The sequence below is a fragment of the Gnatocerus cornutus genome, chromosome 8, assembly GCF_029298725.1.
Source record: "Gnatocerus cornutus isolate USDA-ARS CGAHR chromosome 8, icGnaCorn1.1, whole genome shotgun sequence".
Classification (NCBI taxonomy): Eukaryota; Metazoa; Arthropoda; class Insecta; order Coleoptera; family Tenebrionidae; genus Gnatocerus; species Gnatocerus cornutus.
In genome coordinates this window covers 10100398-10120277 of record NC_142240.1, presented here as the reverse complement: position 1 = coordinate 10120277, position 19880 = coordinate 10100398, and the positions used below count along the sequence as shown (strand labels likewise).

General features: G+C 41.5%; 3 protein-coding genes across 8 annotated transcripts in view; 1 reads left to right on the top strand and 2 right to left on the bottom strand.

Annotated features, from left to right (window-relative positions):
- The window catches only part of Ten-a (Teneurin-a transmembrane protein), a 117967-nt gene extending 116758 nt beyond the window's left edge, over window positions 1–1209 (bottom strand). For all 3 annotated transcript variants that reach the window (XM_088044292.1, XM_088044293.1, XM_088044294.1), the window contains exon 1: window positions 1093–1209. The gene's annotated coding sequence lies outside the window, so the exon portion shown is untranslated. The remainder of the gene's footprint in view (window positions 1–1092) is intronic.
- Window positions 1210–4679: 3470 nt separating this feature from the next.
- On the top strand, window positions 4680–5822 carry LOC148169670 (cilia- and flagella-associated protein 263-like). Its single transcript, XM_088044218.1, has one exon. The coding sequence runs from the start codon at window positions 4680–4682 to the stop codon at window positions 5820–5822; it is 1143 nt and encodes a 380-aa protein (XP_087900344.1).
- A 3406-nt stretch (window positions 5823–9228) lies between these two features.
- Window positions 9229–19830, bottom strand: Rab3-GEF (Rab3 GDP-GTP exchange factor). 4 transcript variants are annotated; one of them, XM_088042724.1, is made up of 22 exons: window positions 19717–19830; window positions 17950–18449; window positions 17726–17909; window positions 17517–17674; window positions 17334–17468; window positions 17170–17285; window positions 16935–17116; window positions 16701–16886; window positions 16605–16637; window positions 16378–16472; window positions 14929–16330; window positions 14683–14883; window positions 13893–14633; window positions 13627–13845; window positions 13395–13541; window positions 13071–13322; window positions 12787–13026; window positions 12469–12741; window positions 12252–12419; window positions 11070–11142; window positions 10239–10285; window positions 9229–9991 (listed from the first exon to the last, which is right to left on the bottom strand). In XM_088042724.1, exons 2-22 carry the CDS (start codon window positions 18384–18386, stop codon window positions 9629–9631), a joined length of 5652 nt encoding a protein of 1883 aa, XP_087898850.1. In that variant the 5' UTR covers window positions 18387–18449; window positions 19717–19830; the 3' UTR covers window positions 9229–9628. The 4 variants fall into 4 exon arrangements, with proteins under 4 accessions (XP_087898850.1, XP_087898851.1, XP_087898853.1 ...); XM_088042725.1 differs by having other exon boundaries at window positions 17726–17900; XM_088042727.1 differs by lacking the exon at window positions 13395–13541.
- Between the last annotated feature and the right edge of the window lie 50 nt (window positions 19831–19880).

The following is a 19880-nucleotide window of genomic DNA, read 5'->3' as shown; positions in this document are numbered from 1 at the left end:
CAACACATACAAATTGCGGCGTTTCTTCTGCATGAATAATTCAATGATACGTCCTCTTTCATTAGCAGACAGCTATAAATAAAAGCAAGTCAATTCAATAACAGTATTTCCCAAAACCGAATTGAAAATAGAAGTACCACAAAAACCGCTTAAATATGCAACAGAAACAATCACTTCACGAATGAATTTTTAAAACAATTCGAGTTTTACCTTTTATAAAAAATGTCGGTAAATACAAAAAACTCAATTAATCATTTTGGTGTAATAAATTTGGGATATAATAGTCGATTCAGGAATATAAATGTTTAATATAAATATAAATATTTCACGTTTGACGTTGAATATAGTTAATTTAATTTGAGTGTTTAATGTGCAAGTTATATTTGATTGAAGTCGTTGATTAGTTTGAAGGGTAGAATATTTGGTTAATAAAGTCTTAGTGGTATAAGATCATGATCAAACATGAAATAAAATGTTCCATCAGAGAAATGAATAAATGATAAGTCAACACATTAATGACCTACAATTTATAACCTGTTATTTGACATAAACACTGAATAAATAAAATTGAAAGAATAAATGTTTATTGAAAGGCTCTTTCGTTTAAAACAAACAAACGTTCATTAGTAGACTCATTACAGTTTAATTTGGAACAGGGTTAATCAAAACGGAATCCTATTTAGCAAATTTATAGTGAATAAACAATAACCAAATAAACACAATTTAAACTCGATTAGAGCAAACAAGGTCTGTTAAAATCAAAATCTGGTCAAAATGTCACAATCTGAACTTGTGGTCATTCCCGCCAAAGCCAATCCGAAAAAGCAACCGACGAGGGTTAATTCAAGAGTCGGTGAATGGTTCAGAACTTCACAAAATCCTCATCAAAATGTGCAACGAACCATTAAATGAAAAGCCAATTTAATTAAACAAAACATGTAATTAACAGAAACAGGCTTTATTCATAGAGATTGGTCTTTTCAGCGTTGCTTTGAGCCGACAACACCTTAAACCACCCACGGCTGGATTAAAAATTGCCGATTTAATTAAATTCTTCTCGTCGTGGAAGTTCTTTTAGGGACTTCCTCTCACCTGTGAGAAACCTAATCAGTTCTGCCAACACACACAGATTCGTCGCGTCTGGACTTCGCATTCACATGCTATCGCGCACGTTTAGCCTCGACGCTTTGCGTCCCGACGCCTGCGAAGTTGGCGGCGAACTGAACGAGGACGACGGCGACGTCGGTGTCGGAGGAAGCCGGCGCGCACCGATTCATAATTTTTCAAGAGACGCGTCGCTTTTTTTCTTTTCGATGCTAGGTATTTCGTTTAATTGATTTCGACAGTGTGAGCGCCCCTAATTAAGGGATGTTTTCGCAATGAAATTTTAAGTCTCTAGTTTTTGCCATGGAAAGGGGCGTCGGAGGTGCGAACGGCCGGTAACAAAGCTTTCATTAAACATTTAAATTGGTTCATTATTTATGTATTGTAATCGTGTACGAGAATTACCGGCTGTAATTACATGGGTTTTTCAAATGACCCACTGTGATTAGAATTGCACGGCTCGGGGAGCGGAATTAATGGGGTTGAGGGGCGGTGAAGGGAAAAAGGGGAGTTTTACGCAAGAGTTTGGGGCAGTTTGACACTAACAAACGCGGGATGGCCAGTTTTACATTTTCCAACTAAAGCAAATATTTTGTTATTATGTATTAAAATCACAGGGGATTAAAATCAGTTATGGAAATACGCGCCACAAAAAATACTTGTTTACAACGATTGTTTGATTTATTAATGTTTTAAACGAATTTCGAGGATTCTCTGTCCAATTATGATTTAATGACAAACCACTTGATATTTAATGTGACCCAGATTGGTAAAAAACTGATTACATTTGAATTCTTAATGGCGGAAATTCTCTGTTTTTTATTGGAATTTTAACAGAGTTCAACAAGTTTTGGACGTTGGTAACTTTAGAGGCCTTTAAAGTCTTCCAGAGTTGGGAAACTTGAAAAATATTGCCAACAGTTTCGGTTCGGCTGCTAGCGCCAAAATTACTAATTCACAACATAATTCTAGAAAACCTAAATTTTACGGAAAATTCTGGACACTAACTACTTCATTTTTCTTTTTGCAGAATTCATCAATCTTTTTTTCTCATTTCAATTTCAAATTGCATTCTTTCCTCTCTACAATACATATTTTATTAACCCCATTAAAGTCTTTGTGTCAGTTTAGTGTACAAACCATCTAAATTTTCTTCCCGGATTATTAATGTTTTCCCGGGAGTCCAGCTCGTCTACGATTTGTTGTGAAAGGTGGCGAAAATATGAAACCTTCCTCTGAAAAATTGCAGTTGAATTTATTATTCCGCGATGGAAAAGCGTCTTGAAAGACGGTTTGACTGCAGTTGACCGTTTCGACATCTTGCGGTTATCGCTTTTGTATCTAATAACGTTGCAGATATTTCACTGCAGCGACTTTGACTCCGGTCAGGAATTAACAAGATGACTTTCGCTGACCGGAAAGGAAGAAATTGTGTCAGTAGAACGGATCCCTAACGGAGGGTTTCGAAATTTGAATTAATAACCGATTTCTTTCGTTTCTAATATTTTGAGAGAATCGACTCCGTTCCAATTTTTCTCCTTGATTGATAAAGACATAAATCTCCCTTTGATTATGCCGAAGGTAATAACCCGACAGTTGTGAGCCTAAATTTGCCATGAAATCGCCCCATTCCATCTCTGTTTTCCCTCTCGCGATTCGAATCAAATATCAATGTGATTGTACGATGATTGAATATGGGGAATTCTGTAATAAAATATGCCTCGAGTCTTAAGGGAAAAGGAACGTGTTTTGTAATTTCTCCCAACCATTGAGCTCTGAAATAACTACTTTTAATATCATCATCGGGAAATACGAATTTCACCATTTTATGTTATTACGTTTGGAGAATGCAATATGAATTTGAGAGAAGTACTGTTACATTGTTCGCGTTTTATTCTTTCGAGCAGTCATCGCGTGGCGGCTCTTTGATATTCCGACGCTGTATCACTTAAAAGAAAGTCGAAAAATTAAATTTTAAGTTTCTATAATGGAACAAACAGTCGTGTTTGAAGTTTATTCTTTTAACTTTCGACACAAACATGAGGAGAGTTGCTGTTGCGTTTACAATTATCCGATCACGGATTTCTCTTTGAATTTGAGGCGCAGTGGAGTGGAGCCATTTTGACTGTGACATACATCGAATTTGCGCACGGTTGCGTCCTAAATTAATGATAATAATACCGTACAAAGCAATAGCATTAGTGCGCAAATTTTACATTTTATACTACTTTTATGAAGTTGTCGCTATTTTTTGTCCAATCCATCGTTAATGACGGTAATGAAGTATTTATTGCGAACAATTGTTTGAACTCGTCATATAATAGCCGCACACTGAACAAAGTCAACAAAAACACAATGTGCGGGTAAAATTCAATACTTTTCGGAAAAGTTTTTCTTGCGAAATCGTTCATCCATTTTCCTCCAACTTCATTAAACAACCGCCACCGCCTAAGCTCTATCTGTCTGTGAGCGCAAATTAACTCTTGTATAATAAGCGCATAATTTACACGTCATGCATAGACCGACTGCCAGCAGCTGTGATATTTGCGAAATTCCAATTACTTAGAGAGACGGTGATGAATGTCGGTCCGTACGTTCCGCGGCGGCAGCCGTCCACAGGGCGGCGGGGGTGGCGAACCCCCACGGTCCGTCCCTTGGGGGCAGTTCGGCCGCAGAGCACGTGGGGCTCGAACATCTTATTTTAGTGCTCACTAACTCGCGCCAAGCCAACCCGAATCGCAATGTCTTCCTTGCTTCGTATTGACCGGAGAAAAAACACGAAAAAAAAGTTTACAATCATAAATTCATGGAGCAAAAATGAATATTAATCAGCGCGCAGAATCGGGAACTTAGAACAATAATTTGAAATGTGTTTATTTTTATCTTTAGCAACCGATGTAATTCGAGTTGAATGTGGCGTTGGAGGTTAATTTCCTCCTCGGTTATGGTAATTGCAGGAAAGTGGCACAGGTCATGCCAAAATGGGGCATTATTGGCTAATATGATGATATTACGTAACATTTTCGAAACAAACCGGACGTTTCTCGTTTCCTGGAGGCTAAACGAGAGCTTCATCAATTCATAAGCAGCACACATTACCGGTCTCTTCACGTTGCTAAAATACACAAAGGCGAGCACTCGAAAGTATTAAGCAAACTTCGGCAAATGTCCACAAAGGAAGTAACAAATATAAAAAAAAAATAATTATAATATCTGTTAAAATATGGTGGATGCGCCGGGCGTATTTTCTTTATGAACTTGCTCAAAACGTACTTCTTTCTTCCAGTCATGATTCCTCTTTAACCTCAAAACTCTTGCCAAGCCATTGTCACGCGAATGCAATTATGTAAGGATTACCTTGATTGTAATTACACAGTTGCATTCTTGCCAGATGCACTTTTCGTTATCAGTTCCAGTAAGACGCTGTGTTAAGCTTAATGTTGATGACTATGTGTCTGCCCAGAGTTTCCGGAATTTTCTCCAACATTAAGCTTTAATTAGAGCTTGTGGTTGGATGGTTGCCCAAACAACATTGTCAAACGTCATATTTTTTACGTCAATTTTTTTACACAAAAATGTTGAAATCCGACGATTTCTTCCAATCCCATAAAGATTCTAAAGACAGTACATTTTTAAGAAGCTCAGGGATTAGACGCGAATCAGTCTTCAAAAGTCAGCCGTCTTCAGAAAAGCCTCTAGAGGCGCTCACTGATGACGAACTCGTGGCACATGCCACAACTCTTCAAGTTATTATCAGAAGGTTGGCTTCAGAGAATGGAGTTTTTAGGAAGTTTTTAGAAAAAAACAATCCGGAATTTCGTGTGTCTGGTTTAAGACTCCCGCATAAACAATCAATTCTTTCATCGCCGCCGTCAAGTCTATATCAGGCCTTTGATAAAGACAAAATTAGTCTAAACCAGAAGTTGAACATGGTGTTGAGAGCTAACGAAGAAATGGAAGCGAAAGTGGAAGCAATCCGCTCCAATCTGAAGAAATTCAAATTTGGACTAGCAGCTCAGCTTGAAGACTGCGAAATGAAGCAACAGGAAATCTTAAAGGCCACAACAGACTTCGAAAAATACAAACAATATTGTGAAGAATTCACTTTCCAGAAGTTCGTTCATATTATGAACGAATGGTCCAGAAAAACGCACGTTTCAACTGATAAATTTAGACTACGATACAGTTCTCTCAGAGTACAGGCAAGCAAACTTAGCGCAACTCTAGCTTATAAACGACTAATTGGAGAAAATTTAAATGAGATTGATGTTGAGAACCTCAGAATTGAAAATCTTCATTTGGTGGAAAAGATAGAAAGTCATGTTTATATGTTGATGGAACTCAAACAGATGGCGGGAAAGGGGAATTTGCAGCTAAGTCAAATCAAGCAAGTTTTACAGAAGAAAGCAAGTGAAAAACAGAGTCTTGGCAAAGCTATTAAAATGGTGGAACAAGATATTATTAAATTAGATTCGAATCTTGACCAAGGATATGTTGCGATGAAAGTAGCTAAAGAACGATACCAAAAGTTTCAAGATCTGAAGAATTCCTTCAAAGCACCTGGCGTTCTAGAATATCTCAACACGAAATTAGAACTAGGAAGATTGAAAAAAGAAGTGGAAGTGTGGAGTAAAAGAAAGAACCTCAGAGACACTACTTTCAAGTTATTGATTCAAAGAATGAAGATGGTTTTAAAGTACTCTCCGCGGTACGAATAGGTTTTATTTAGTTTTATTTTATTGTATTTATTGAGAATAAAGTGGATAGTTAAAAAGGAATGTCTTCGCGATGACTTTTTCTCATTTTCTCGGACTTATAGTGCATGAAGTTAATGTAGAAAGACGATGTAAGTTTTAAGCTTGTTAAAAACTTGTTATTGTGTATCGATCTTGTGAATTATTTGTGTCCCGCCTCCACATTTTGTCACATGTAAAGGTCAAACTGAGAATACATATTGCAATACATGCAACGCTTCACGATCTCTCGAGGATTAAATTTACTAGTTTCAAGACAGTCTAGCGAAACTCCTAAAGCCGGTATCAAATTTTCCTCAATTCGATGGCAATATTTGCATCTCATCCCATCTCTGCAATATGCAAACTTGATTAAGCAAATTCCCGTTTGGATAAACTAAGAAATTATCGATATTCGCTGATTGTGATTATCCAACAAAATACAGCAAAACTTTCTGTTTGCTTCCATGGATGCATGGAACAGGTGGTGGCTACGGTTATGTCCTGCGATAAATTTGGAAGCCGTCAAGCTTTAAGAAGAGGCGTGTCCACTGACGTATATTTTCTTTGGTGAGGAAAAGTTTGATGTTTCAGGCCGTATATATTGGACAGTGCGGAGGCTTCCCAACTTTGGCAATCTTGGGGTCCCTGGGGAGGAAGTGTGCCGCTCGGGATAACAAACTCGACCCTCATATGTCGGGGGATAATCTGGAGCGGGCACGCACGACACACCTACAGTCTCTTATCGGCGGAAGATCCGGAAGCCAACACCGTGACCACAGGCCTGGGGGAAGGCTCGGGATAAACACAATAGTAACAATTAATCAAAACACTATTGTGCTAATAAAACCTCCGGTAATCACAATTTTGTTTACCCGCTTTTTAAAGTAAAACGGCTTCCTTTGTCTCGTCGAAATTGAATTCCATTTACGTCTCTCAAAGAAAATTTCTTAAAGTAATTTGACTACGAGAGAGCAAGTATTTTATTACGTTAAAAGGCTGGAGAATCGTTATTTGCGGCGAAACATTCTTGGGATCGAGTTGATCAAGGCGAAACCAGCGCGAAACTAATCTATATTAGGAAAGTTTGCAGAAATTGTTATTGCCGCGAGGATATGTTTTGGCGAGAGATTAATAACTACGGTTTCTGGACGACTTACGGGGTGAGAATCCATCTCGACTGCTGGCATTTATCACTCCAAAGAGATGTACGTGAGATGACGTCGATTAACAACACGAATATGCCGAGATCTTGTTGTTAGAGCTGCGTAATGAAGTTTCGAAGTTGCATCAACGGCGGTATCTTAATTGCTTCTATTATGTAGAGGATGTGGGGGCGCCAAACGCAATCGGAACGACATTCTAAATGCCGCCACCAGGTCGAACTGTCAATGCAATTAAGCTGAGAGATGTGTGATTGAACAAAGTTTCGCAGGAAAAAGTTACCGCAACTCTTATTCAAATAAATATTTTCAAACTCCGGTGAAGCCATTTAATTTAATAAATGCACGTTAAGGGTAAACGTGGACCGTGGCCACTTTTGCCCCTTTTAATCAAATCCGGCCGTTATGAACTGATCAAAATCCCTTAAACTCAAAGTTTAATTAAAAACGATTAAATTAAGACCGCAATTTCGACAATTACCCTAATCTCTACGCTCCATTAACCTCCTCGACATTCAGGTGAGTTACATCTCCCGGACGACTCCGGGCAAATCCGGTGTGTGAGTCACGTATGAATACGAAATTAAGACTTAAGCAAGAATTTATGATGTAAACACCGGAAAGTTAGACGAAACGGTTACTTTACAGCATTACCCTAAGCAAATGTTTGGGTAGCCGGTGCCAACCTCCATATTTATCGAGAAAGTTACCCTGGGCAAATATTTACCGGATTTTTTTTCAAAATAGCACTCCAATCCGGTCCCAGTTGAGTCATCATATGGAACTAGCCGTGAAAAAAGCACACGAAATCATCGGTTAAAACCGTCCCAAAGGAGAGATTAAAAGCGCAACTGATGTTTCCGGTTGCTCCCATCGCAAATAAACAGAGCCGAAGATTTGGCTCGTTTGTAATTATTTAATTAGAGGAAAAACTTTATGGGGCGAGAGGGACGATGCATTGTGACGTAGAAAATCGGAAAAATTAAGATCGCGGCTGGAATAAGTGCAAACAAGAGATTAAATTTGTTATATGCCCGACACAAATATTTCGCTGCGGTTGCTGAAATTCCTGGGTCGTCTAAGAAGAGGGGAGCTCGAAGGGATAGGAAAAGGCCACGCGCGAGTTCGTGCCGACCATGCTAAGCCGATATGAGGAAGGGATTTGCCGTAATGACATTTTAAGTTTTGACTACTTCGTTCGGAGCAACGCCAAAGTACATTAGGGTGAGGAATTTTAAGATTTTTTTTCTCTGCTACTTTTCGATTTTACAGCATTCTCGTAAAATGTTTCAAGACAGAAGCATGCTTGAATAAAAAAAGCTTATTTATCGCAGCAAAGGGAGAATTTCTCGTCGTACTTCACCGTCGTTTCCATTTCTATGATAAATTAGAAATTTCGAAATTAATTTATTATTCTCTTACTCTCTGCGTGCCTCTCTCGACGGAAATTTTAATTCAAATTTGCATCGCTGAGTAATATGATGCATTTTTCTCTAAACTCGAATGTGCGACTCGAATTTACACAATATTACGAAATGAAAGCTTACTTCTTTGAGAAAATAAAACTATCAATTTGTCGGGCTTGAAATCTGTTTCCAGGGTTCAGACTTTGAAATATTCATGGAACGAGATTGTCAGGATGTTTTTTAGACTTCAAAGGCTACACGGTTTTAAATTAACTAGTTCTGGGAAGGACGTAATTCGAAAAGACCACAGGACTTAACAGCGGCAAATATTACAGATTCTATCATTCCAGACGTTCGCGATCAAATAGATTTAAAATTTGATGGAGAGACGAAGGGCAAAGGTTACACATTTTGTGATAATTTCGTCGCCAGCATATCGTGTAATGCTCCCGATTCGAGCTGAAAATTCCTGTGCTTTGAATCCAGGACGACTTGTTAATATCTCCCGACTACTAGTTCCCTGAAAGTTAATTAGCCACGTCGTCACTATATTAGGCATTTAGTCGTTGAGTTTTCTTTGCAACGTCGAAACGACGTCATTTGTAACCAAATGCTCATTTTTGCTACCTCAAAGAAGGAAATGACAGTTATCGCAACATCTAAACGTTCACTTCTAAAAGCTAGTGAGGCTTTGCATACTAATATCAAAAAGGCTTTTCGAAATTTGCATAAAAATTTACATATTCGTTTCATTTCAGAAAAAGTCCGTTAAATAATGTTCGTCAAGAGACGGGACATTATCTCTGGGAAAAAAAGAAACGCTTTTGAAACTCCTTTAGACTTTATTTCACATGTAAAATGTCTTTACATAAGCTTCAGCGGGTTTAACAACGACTCTAATATTGCTTGCCAAAATCAATATAACTCGATACATCTGGAATAGTCACAGTGAACTGTATATACAAAGTTTACAAGATGGCTACTATGTAGGCACAGTATTTTATTAGTAGTAGACCCTTCTTCAGGACCTTCTCCACTTATTGCCTAACCCCTCCCTCTATACAAGATAGGAAACATTTGGTGTGTCTACATAATTTACAATATCATAAAAAAACAACGAAACAATAGCGCTGATATGCAACCCTCAAACCCACGGAAGGCAAGAGGGGATGATACAAGCCTCGTCCCCGTAAATAAACGGCAGCGAATACCTCCCATGCCGTCACTTCGGACGTGGCGGCGGCTGCGGCGACGACGGCTGCCTAGGCGGCAGAGTCCTACTAGGCACCGGCGGCGGCCTTGCTGGTAACTGTGCCGGTACCGCAAAACCCTTCAGTCCCGGTGGCGGCGCGGGAGGTGGCACTCCAGGAGGTAACGCCGGCGGTGGATACGTCGGAGGCCCTCCTGTTGGTGTAACACTGCCCATCTCGGGACTAGGCGGCTCCAGTCTTGTCTCCGGTTCTTGCGGACGCAAGCAACTTAACGGAGCCAAACCAGTCCTGGGAGCGGCAGCTTTGGCTTTTTTCTCGGAGCCGGCGGCCACGTACGAAAACACGCACAACACCGAGTAGCAAATTTGATCGGCCTGGAAGAGAAAGGTGGCGTGAAAAATTGATGGGGGTGGGAAAAAAGGGGCTTACGTGGAGACAAATAAAATAGTCATGCAGATGAGGGTACGAACTCATGAATTCTCTGTGTCATGCAAATGGAGGTTATCCGGTGAAATAATAACAACATCTCGCTAGCCTATAACATAACGTGGGGTGTAAAACAAAATAGGGAGGGGTTAAACGAAATGAGACGAACGGAAGAAATGCGAAAAGGGAATTTACCATTGGTGACTTGTACTTTCTCTGGATTACTTGGCGCGTTTTGGGATCTGAAAAACAAGAGTTTATATAGATTAACGGGGTGAAAGGAAAATCGGGTTTTAATAACGAGGCGATATAAGAGAGAATTTTAATGCGACTTTTTACTATAGCGATATTAAATTCGTCGCGTTGAAGAGGTATTTTGCGACTTCAGACCTGGAAATGGAAACTGGAGACTCTATTAAATGGATACGAGCATAACCGCTCAACTTTTACTACTTTTTTAATCGCGCCCTCTTTTATTAAAGTTGCTGCAAAAGTACGGTGTTATTTACAATAAATTCAACGGAACTCCACCATTTTAGAACCTCTTTTCCTTGTTCTAAATTATTTTTCGCTACCAAAAGCAATAGAATACGATCTCTATCCTGCAATATAAGAAACTATTGAACGACTCAGAAGCGTTTAGTACGAAAGTATGCATAATATTACAGCGCCGCCTCAAACATCAGATCAAGAATTTTCCATTATCCAGAAGTGGTGTCGCATGACAAAATTACAAGACACTTTTTCAATCGATACTATTCCGGCGAGTTATTGTTTTAATAAGAGCTCGATATCAGAATTCCGCTCTTAATTGTTTTTGCAAAAACTGCGTCCATACTGGATAGAATTTCTTGCAGCTAGAGGAAACATGGTATTAAATTCCTTGTATTCAAATGAGACCTTTTTATGTATCAACTATCTAACCGATCTGAACACAAATGGGACCGAAAGGAAATTTACTGCAAATTTAAAGTTGCACGACGCGTTGGTTTTATTTTGAGCCGTCTAGACAAGAGAGCAACTTACTGAACTCTTCGATGACGAAAATGCCTCCTTTCTGCGTGAAGCACTTCCTGATGTGATCTATCCGTACGAAAAACTGCAACACGGTTTTGGTTACGTAGAGAGAACATCGAGACAGAGTAGTAAAGCAAAGCAAAATAGAAGTCATGCAGCCATCGCGTGTCATGCGTGAAGCTCTAGGCAACTTCAGAGATGGTTTGCTCAATGTATGATGGGCCTAAACAGTAGTAGAGATGGTATGGTAAGTGTGAGAGTGTGTGTGTCTGTTGTGCAGGTGTGAGTTGCCATGCGGTCCCCGCCAGAAGCAGCACTCTACACTACGTCTATGCGAACAGTTCCAGCAGCATTCAGAATCGGAACTCGTGTCGTTAAAATTTTGGATTTGCAATGGAAATCAAAAAAACCAACTGAGAAAACGGTGTTTGGAAGGAAGTGGGTGAGGGATGCAGCAAATCAACTACAGGAAAAAGCGCTAACTAAACAAAGACTAGTAACTAATCTAACGATCAAATTAGACCAGATTTGTATATACCTCAAAGTCCTGCCAAGCAGCCAGCGACCGACGTGGACAGATCAACGGAAATAGAAACCAACAGAACACAACATTAGTGACGAGTTCGTAACCGACAAGGACCATCTCAAAAGTTCCTAAGCCTCGGCCTCGGGGGCGGTCTAGACGCGGCGACGTCGAGAGCACCCCTTTGCCCAACATGACCACTCATCGACATCGATATAGAGAAAAATAAAAGAAAAGTAGAGAAAGAGAAGAAAAAGAAGAGCATCCAAACATTCAAAAGGAAATTAAAAATTCTTAACGTCGAGCTAGATCTTAAGACTGCACATCGAGCTGCATGCATTCAGAATAAGTACACTTATAGAGTTTTTAAATAAATAAAAAGAAGAAAATTACTACCTGAGTTAAGAGCCTCCGATTTTACGCTGTCCTAAATTCTTTTATAGAACAAAAAAAAGAAACACAAAGATGGCACCGAGCGAGTGGCAGAGCAAGTAGGAAAGTTTGAGTGGTCCTTGCAGACAAATGCACATATCACAGCGCACCCAACAACACGAAACAAAAGAAAAATGAAAGTTGATAGAGACCAAAATGAACATTAATTCACTTTGATCCCTTATTTAGATCAGTTTTCGATTTTCGTCTTAATCCTAAAATCCTGATCGTATCACCTTGCTGTTAGCGAAGAGCAATCCTACCCCTTCCATGCAAACCTGTAACAACCCCCCTTCCCCGCTGCTCATATCCTGGATTGGAAACTCCCCTCCGAGCTCAGGGGCGCTCCCAGCCACTCCCCCGCGCTCCATCGCCTCTTTAATACAATAGTAGAGCTGCTTACACTGTAAAGACATTGTTACAACACCAAATTTCCAAACATCTTCCACTAACCTTTTTTGTGTAGTACTTGTGCAGCTGAGTCTGCTGACCGTTCCTCCTCCACAAACACAAGACTTTATTCTTAGGACTGTACGTCATGTTTACTAATCGTTCGAACCACCACCGCTCTACTATCACCCCAGACACGGAACGTAATACCAAACCATCATCACGAACTTCCATAAACCGTAATTCGCCGCCGCCATCAACCCCTTGATGGACAGTAAAACTTTGGCGGTGTAAAAGTCGAGATCCCAAAGGTTTTAAATCAATATCGTTACCGTGCTGCAATGCGACTCAATAAAACAAATTGTAACCCAACGGACTCACCAAGTTATTGATTTGGTCTAACAATAAGTTCACTTCTTGACTATAAACAAGACCGATGTGACTCTTGCCGAGAAGACGGCGAATCTTGCGCTTTACTTCCGCTTTGTTGCAGTTGAGCATCACCAAAATGGCGGTTAAATTGTACAACATCGTCGCCAGAAGTTTGTCTTCTTCGTGCTCGAGTCGTTTTCGCTCGGTGTCGCTCAAAGACTTGTACCGCTCCATCATCTCACGAGGACCCTGTAACTCGGTAAGTCGACATTTCTTGTATTATTCAGTATTACCTGGTCCATTCCGATCATATCTCGTTCTTGTGACACAGCATCCAGGAAAGCGTCTTCCCAGAACTGCATCTGGTCCCACAACGAAGATCTGTCTTTACCCAACAGTCCCTCGAAGAGATATGTTCTGACGGCGTCAGGTGACGGTGACGTTACCGTGTTCACCATGTGTCCTCCGTGGTACCTGAAGCCCGTACTCAACGACGACTTACTCGACCACACGCTGGCAGTTCTTTGTTTAGGTAATTTGGGAAACTGCAACAACGATATCTTCATTGTGAAGAAAGGAAGTTGTTGCAACATATAAAAGCAACTAAAGCTCCTTACCTGCAACGTTTCGACCTCCGTATCAGACACCGTGGACCGGAATGAAGCTTGACCACCACCTCTGTTTAAACCGCAAGCAGGACCAGTGGTAATCGAACCTCCTGAAGGAGAAATGGTACCTCCAGAGCCTTGCAATGTCCCTTCAGCCTGCCACATACAACACAAAATCAAGCATATTCCGAAGAATATGCCTGATGAGCATCACATGCATGGGGGAGGAGGAGAGACTTACATCAGAATCGAAAGAGGTGAGTTTAGACAAAAGCATGTTTTTCTTTTGGGTCAACATGTCTTTGAACATGTCGGCGGTGGATTGTTGAGACTCGGCTTCAGAGTCGTCGCCTTGGATCAGTCGAACTTCTGGAGCTTCAGCTTGAGAGGACTTACGAGAATTGTCCCATTCAAGTTGAAGAGAAGAACGGGGGCTCTGAGGTGACCGTGGACTCGAGCTCTAAAACGATCATTTACCTTTACAAACACATGAAGTGGTGGCTTTACTTGAGTAAAATCGGTGGAGCTATCAATAAACTCTTTTGTCCAGTAGTGAGTGTGAGCGATTTCATGAAGTTGAAACGCGGAAGCCATTCCTCCGAGACCATAGTTTCCATACGTCACCTCCAAGCCGTGCACCACAGCTTGAAGCACTTTCAACATTCCTTTCCAGACAGGTTTGGCCATGCAAACATCATCAATATGGTCATCCGGCGCTATTTTTCTATCCAACGTCTTATTCAACTTGCTCAAGACGAAATTCCGGTACGACTCGTCTTCCATCAACTTCTTCAACCTGTTAAGTTTTAACCACCCCACACCTTCTCCCTCTAGAACTTGATTAACAACGTCCTTCAAGAACGCTTGATTTTCACTATTCGTAGCGGAACGATCCACTGATTGTTTTCTTTGGATATCATCTTGCCTTCTTGGTGCGTGCTTAATTAGAGGACTCTTTTCAACCAAACCTCGCGGACCTCGAGGAAACGGTCCAAACATCCCACTCTTTGTTTCTTTAGGTTTCTGCTGAACATTTGCAACTTCTGCAGTCCTCGGATGATCTTTCTTGCTACCGAACAAATCTGAAAACATACTCGTGGTGCTTGCAGCGATACCGTTAAGATCAGAAGAGATGTTGGAGAAAAAGTCGCGACTTGCTCCTGATATAACACTCGAAGTTGCGACTAAAGAAGTGGAGCTACTGGTGGATTCGCGACGAGAATCCGTCGGTTTCGTAAAGGAATCAGCCTAAAGTAAAAAAATTAAGCGTGTGAGAAATTTTAGTGGAAGTTTATACCCTCAGGAGTCCCTTCTTCGTGACTACTTCTTTTGCGCTCTTTGTTAAGTCGCCGAATGTTGATTTTCCGACGTAAGAGAGGTCCTCGAGGGTGTTTTTGCTGACAGCAGTGGCGGTTTTGCTTGCTTCTAAAGCCGTTTTACTGACTTCTTGTACGCTTTTTGTTGCTTCTTCCGCTGCCTTTTTAGCATGTGTGGTCAACTACAATACGAGTGTTATGGAAGCCGCAACAAGAAATTTACAAACCTTATCAAAAGGGGCAAAGATATGGCTTTCCTCCGCTTCCGTAAACTTTTCTTTCGCTTGAATTTTAAATTTGTCCATCTGGGCTAAAAGTCCATCCTGACTACTTTGTCTTGTTGTTTCTCTCACCAGTTCTTTAGCTTGTGAAGCAAATTGTTCGAACAATGAACCCTGAGAACTCTGTCTTTGCACTCCCCCTATACTACCCCCTGAAGATGGTGGCACAGGACTTCCACTGCTCGAAGAACCAAAACTTGAAGTCCTCGCCAAGACATTACCAATGCTTGGTTGTTTCTGTAGAACTGGTGTAACTGGAGGAACGGGAGTTATCGATCGTCCCTGTCTTGTCTTTCTAGGCGTACTCGGTCTTTCTTCACTTGTGGTACTGCCTGGAGACTCTGGTTTTATTGTATTTGAACTCATTATCGTCTTTGGTGTCGTTGTCGAATTCGAATCGGATTCGTTTTCCAATTCGGTTTCCTCCTTGTCAGTCTTTTCAAGAACTTGTTCAGTCTTTTGGCGGTTACCGAATTCTAGTTCTGAGTCTCTGTTAAACGATGGAGAGCTCAAGTCTGATTCACTACTAGAGGATGATTGTGGGGAATCTGTTCTTTCAGCAGGAATTCCACCATCAGGATATTGTAACGCCGATGGTGGTCTGTATACAGTTTCGACATCGACGTTGGAGGATAACGACATGTTCTGTGCAGACGCTTTTCTTTGCTCTTGGTACGAAGAACAACCTGGTGATAAATCTGAGGACACCATCTCGGAAACAAAGTCACTGAGTGACGAGTAACTTGAACTTGTACTCTCTGCGCCTTCCGAGTCCGAGCCACTTTCATCAGTGGGTTGGTTCTCTTGCGTCTGTAAGCTTCTCAACGCGCCATTGAGAGAACTACCATCGTCCCATACAGTAAACTTGATGGGTTCCAAAGTATGGAGGTACCATTTCGGTTTGTCTCCAATTTGCGAAGGATCTAAAATCCCCGTTTGTACTCTTTGGAAAGCGACATTTGTTGGAGTGAGCGACCACTCTGCTAAAAATTCCACCGCTTGAGTCCTCGCGAATCTATTTAAGAATTGAGTACTCCTCGGCCGCGATCTTAAAAAACTGTTGATCTGGAACGCCACCACCGGTCTGGGATACAACCTCAGGGTCCTCGTGTGCTCTGAAAAGTTCGCCAAAAGATTTTGCGAATTGAAGAACCGGACCATCGCCACTCTTGTGGCAACATCAACCGAATCGACGTCATTCCCATAGATGAAGGGATTGAACCCCGTGGGTGGCGTGGGCGAGACAGAGCGTTGTAGCGGCATAGCATTTTGAGGCGTAATCGACAACTTGGGGGAGATAACAGGAGAGTGGGCGGGACTGGGTTCCGGCGACTTTTGTCGCGAAATGCTACAATCATCTCTTCAGAACACATCAAAGTCAAACATCTATTATACCTCAAAGTGTTGGGAGTTGGCGCCGGTATACTATCACGTCTTGAAGGCTGTAATTGGTTGCTGGAGGCACTCGGAGTCGACAAACTTCCCAAAGCCTGAAAGCAATTTCCTGTTAAAAGACGACAACGGAAGTGTTTACATTCAACATGCATGAACTGGCGGCTAAAGTCGGTAAACTAATCTAAGAAGCGGACTAGTGCTCTAGCTAGGGTAAGAAAAATAATTACTCCAGTGCCAACTTGATCCATAAGTTGCATTGCCTGAAGTGAAAGGTGAGAGAGAAAGTTAAAAATTTTAAAATTGAAGAATCATCAAAGAAGTACCTGCTTGAGGTGGTTTTTCAGGATTGTGCCTTCAGGTTCAGGCAATACTGGGATATCCTGAGCTGATGTAAGTTTGTTCGAGTCTAAATCTACGAGCCAGACGTCGTCTGGTAGTTTGAAGTTCTTCTTGTACATTAGAAAACTCGCTGGAAGTCCGATCACGTAAGGGGTTGGTGCTAGCAAGAGCTGCAAGACATTCTATGTAGTTCTAGAATTATGTTATGCAACAGTTACCTGTTCGGCGCAGCTCATGCAAGTTGGTAGCATCGGTATCACCGGAAACATGTACTCTAAAGGATAAATCATAGTCACGAAGGCCATCACAGACATACAAAGAGCATTGTAATCTCTCGACTGGAAAACGACTTTGTTTTCCAGCAGTATTATTGTTAAAACTTTCAGACAGGTTTCTACCCCTGCAACCACAAAAGATTTCCAAAATTGTTAAAATATATTTTTCGTTTTTTACCTAACAATTCTAAAGGCAAGTGTAATGGAAAGTCTACAAGGCTGAACCGAGTGTGGCTAGGTAACGCAAATATCAACGGTTCATAAACACTCGGCGACAACACCTCCACCTCGACCCTACGAAACCAAATTATAACTTCATCTACCGCTAGAATTTATGATTACTTAGTTTTCCCGGGAATTGGAACGGGAGCTGAAAGCAACCTCAAAATCCACGTTTCAATTTCCCTCACGTCGTGTAATACAATCGACGATGCGCCCTCGTTGGTTTGTCCACTTAGGACGCTCCACACGTTATCCCTTAAATTATCTTTATTAGTTTTTGTTTCTTTGTGTCCTTTCCCTCACCTTGGTATCTGTTTCGAACCGCCCACCCTTCTAGGGTTAGACGATTCGTTGCAAGCATCAATAAGTTTCTTCAAGATGAAGAGACACTCTCGAAACATGGTGAAGAAAGGATGGTGGGAGAGAAGGCATAACGAGGTTAAGGAATGGTTACGCACCCTCTGCAAGTAAATATTGAATTAAAGGGATGTTGGAGGTTACGGGGTACGTACTTGTCTTCTTCTACTAGCTCTTGGAGAGGGTGAGTGACTGCCTCCACTCTCGGAGTCATTGGAGGGAGCAGTCACCCCCAATCTTGGTGTGGGAATGGTATTGGGCCCCGTCGTCTCCGAGTCCCTCCGACTCGGACAATCCCTCTCAGAGTCACTAGGGCCAACATTACTGCTCCTATAATCACTAAAAGCCCCATTATAAAATCCAAATTTACTCTTCTTACCTTGAGAACGCAGAATCCGAACTCTTCTCCATACTCTTCCTCCACGAATCCCTCCTCAAATTCGTACTAGCCCTCCTTCCTCCAACTCCCACACCCCCAGAAACCCTCTCCACAGGTCTATAAAAATTAACACAAATCCCATATCTCGTTTTTCCGGAATCTTTATCCGTCAGAGTAAAAACGAAAGACGAAGCCTCCCTCAACGCCGTCCTCCTTGGACCCACCGAAGAACACCCTTCTGGTTGACAGAAATACACCATATCTAGCGGCATAGGAAAATCTTTGTGGTCTTGAACGGGGTAACGACGAAGAAGTTCGGGAGCTTGAATAGGAGGGCTTGCGCTCTGTCTGACATTATTGCTTGGACGTGCCCCCACTATAGCCAAGTAGTCTATCAGGCGGGGGCACAAGAATTGCCGCTCGGCGTCCACGGACATGGCGAGGTCACCTTGGCGATTTGGGGGCGGATGAAGGGGACAAAAGCGACATCATCGGAATAACTGTGGAAGTAGAATATTTATGAGTTCATGGTCATCGGGGGCTGAAATAACGAGATCGATGGAGGAGCAATGAACGAGGAAACGGAAAACACGTGGATTTAAAAGCGATAAAGTAACGAGCTTCCTGCTGAATCAAAAATCATGTAATCAGAGTACACGTTTTATATTTTCAAAACTTTTCTAATTTACTTAACTCGGGTTACAGAGGAATATTTTTAATGAGAGTTTGTGCACGTCTTGAAATTAATCTAAGCGCAACAAGATCCGATCTAATGCTCTAGCCGTGATTAAAGACCCCCACTGCGCACCGCTTAACAAAAGAAAAATTGCAGTTCCGGTGTTCCATTTACTGCAACTCCGGGGCATCACCGACCTCGCTCTACTTTATCTCAAATGCTTAATGAAAATCGATTCCGGCGAAAATTGCTGCATCAATTTAAACTAATTCATTTCAGCGTCTGAGGGTAAAAAGCTTGACGCAACATCCTCGTGCTTCCAGATGCTGTCAGAGCGTGATGGGTGGAAATTCAATTTAAATTGACTCTTTTGTTCTTATAAAATCCCAGTTCTGGCTCTATATTACGTAAGCTAGCTCAATAACTCCGTATATGCGTAATATTTCATTACCAAGACCTCATTCTCTATTTTAATCCTGGCAGGAAATGTAGGTCATCTGGTTTTGAAACCTAATTAAGCTTCGGCTCCCCTCTCAGAGCATCCCAGCATCCACAATAAAAACAACTAATTGCGTGCTAATGAAGTTTTCATGTACGAAAGCTTTTAAAATGTTGCGAGCTTGAAGAGCTGACACGTACAAATTAGCACATCTCAAACAATACTCACTCTAATTTGGGATACAGCTAATCCGAGATAAAGAGCTTTTTTGGGAAAGTTGTAAATCCTTGATTTAAGTAGATTTACCAAGTCCAACACCTGTTCACATGTGGTAGGCAAACACTGGCGACAAACTGATAGTTTATCAGCTATGTGGGTTATAGTCGCCGTTTTAGCATAATAAAGAGGAAGGACCCACGACCTTGGCACGTAAAGACAATTTTTATAAAACCGAAACGCAACAAGTGTCTAAAGCAAAAATTGCGCAAGTAGTCTCAGCGCCTCCACCCATATTGATCATCCGCGAAAATCTCCTCGACCAAAAACCCCATTTTACCGACATTTGTGGTGCTGGATCAATACCCAGGAATGCATCAAAACACCCAATCTCTCTCCTGACACGCCATTCAAGTCCTCCCAACATTAAACTTACCAAATTTATGAAGAGTCCAGCTTTTGCTCGGCCATGTCAGTGCGTGCTTGCGAAGACACTCGCTTTCCGGATTTCACTGAATAAATGATCCGGGTAGTCGGCATGCGCTGAACCTACGACGGTGGAACTGCGTCGCGACGCCCTGAAAAAGCGCCATTGATTGG

Excerpts from the sequence above, each read along its gene's own strand:
- LOC148169670 (XM_088044218.1), top strand. The coding sequence starts at position 4,680 with ATGTTGAAATCCGACGATTTCTTCCAATCCCATAAAGATTCTAAAGAC.
- Rab3-GEF (XM_088042724.1), bottom strand. The coding sequence starts at position 18,386 with ATGTCCGTGGACGCCGAGCGGCAATTCTTGTGCCCCCGCCTGATAGAC. Across the intron at positions 13,027-13,070 it reads ATATGATCGGAATGGACCAG|GGTCCTCGTGAGATGATGGA; the intron begins GTAATACTGAAT and ends ACCGAGTTACAG. Across the intron at positions 11,143-12,251 it reads TGCTCTTCGCTAACAGCAAG|TTTTTCGTACGGATAGATCA; the intron begins GTGATACGATCA and ends ACCGTGTTGCAG.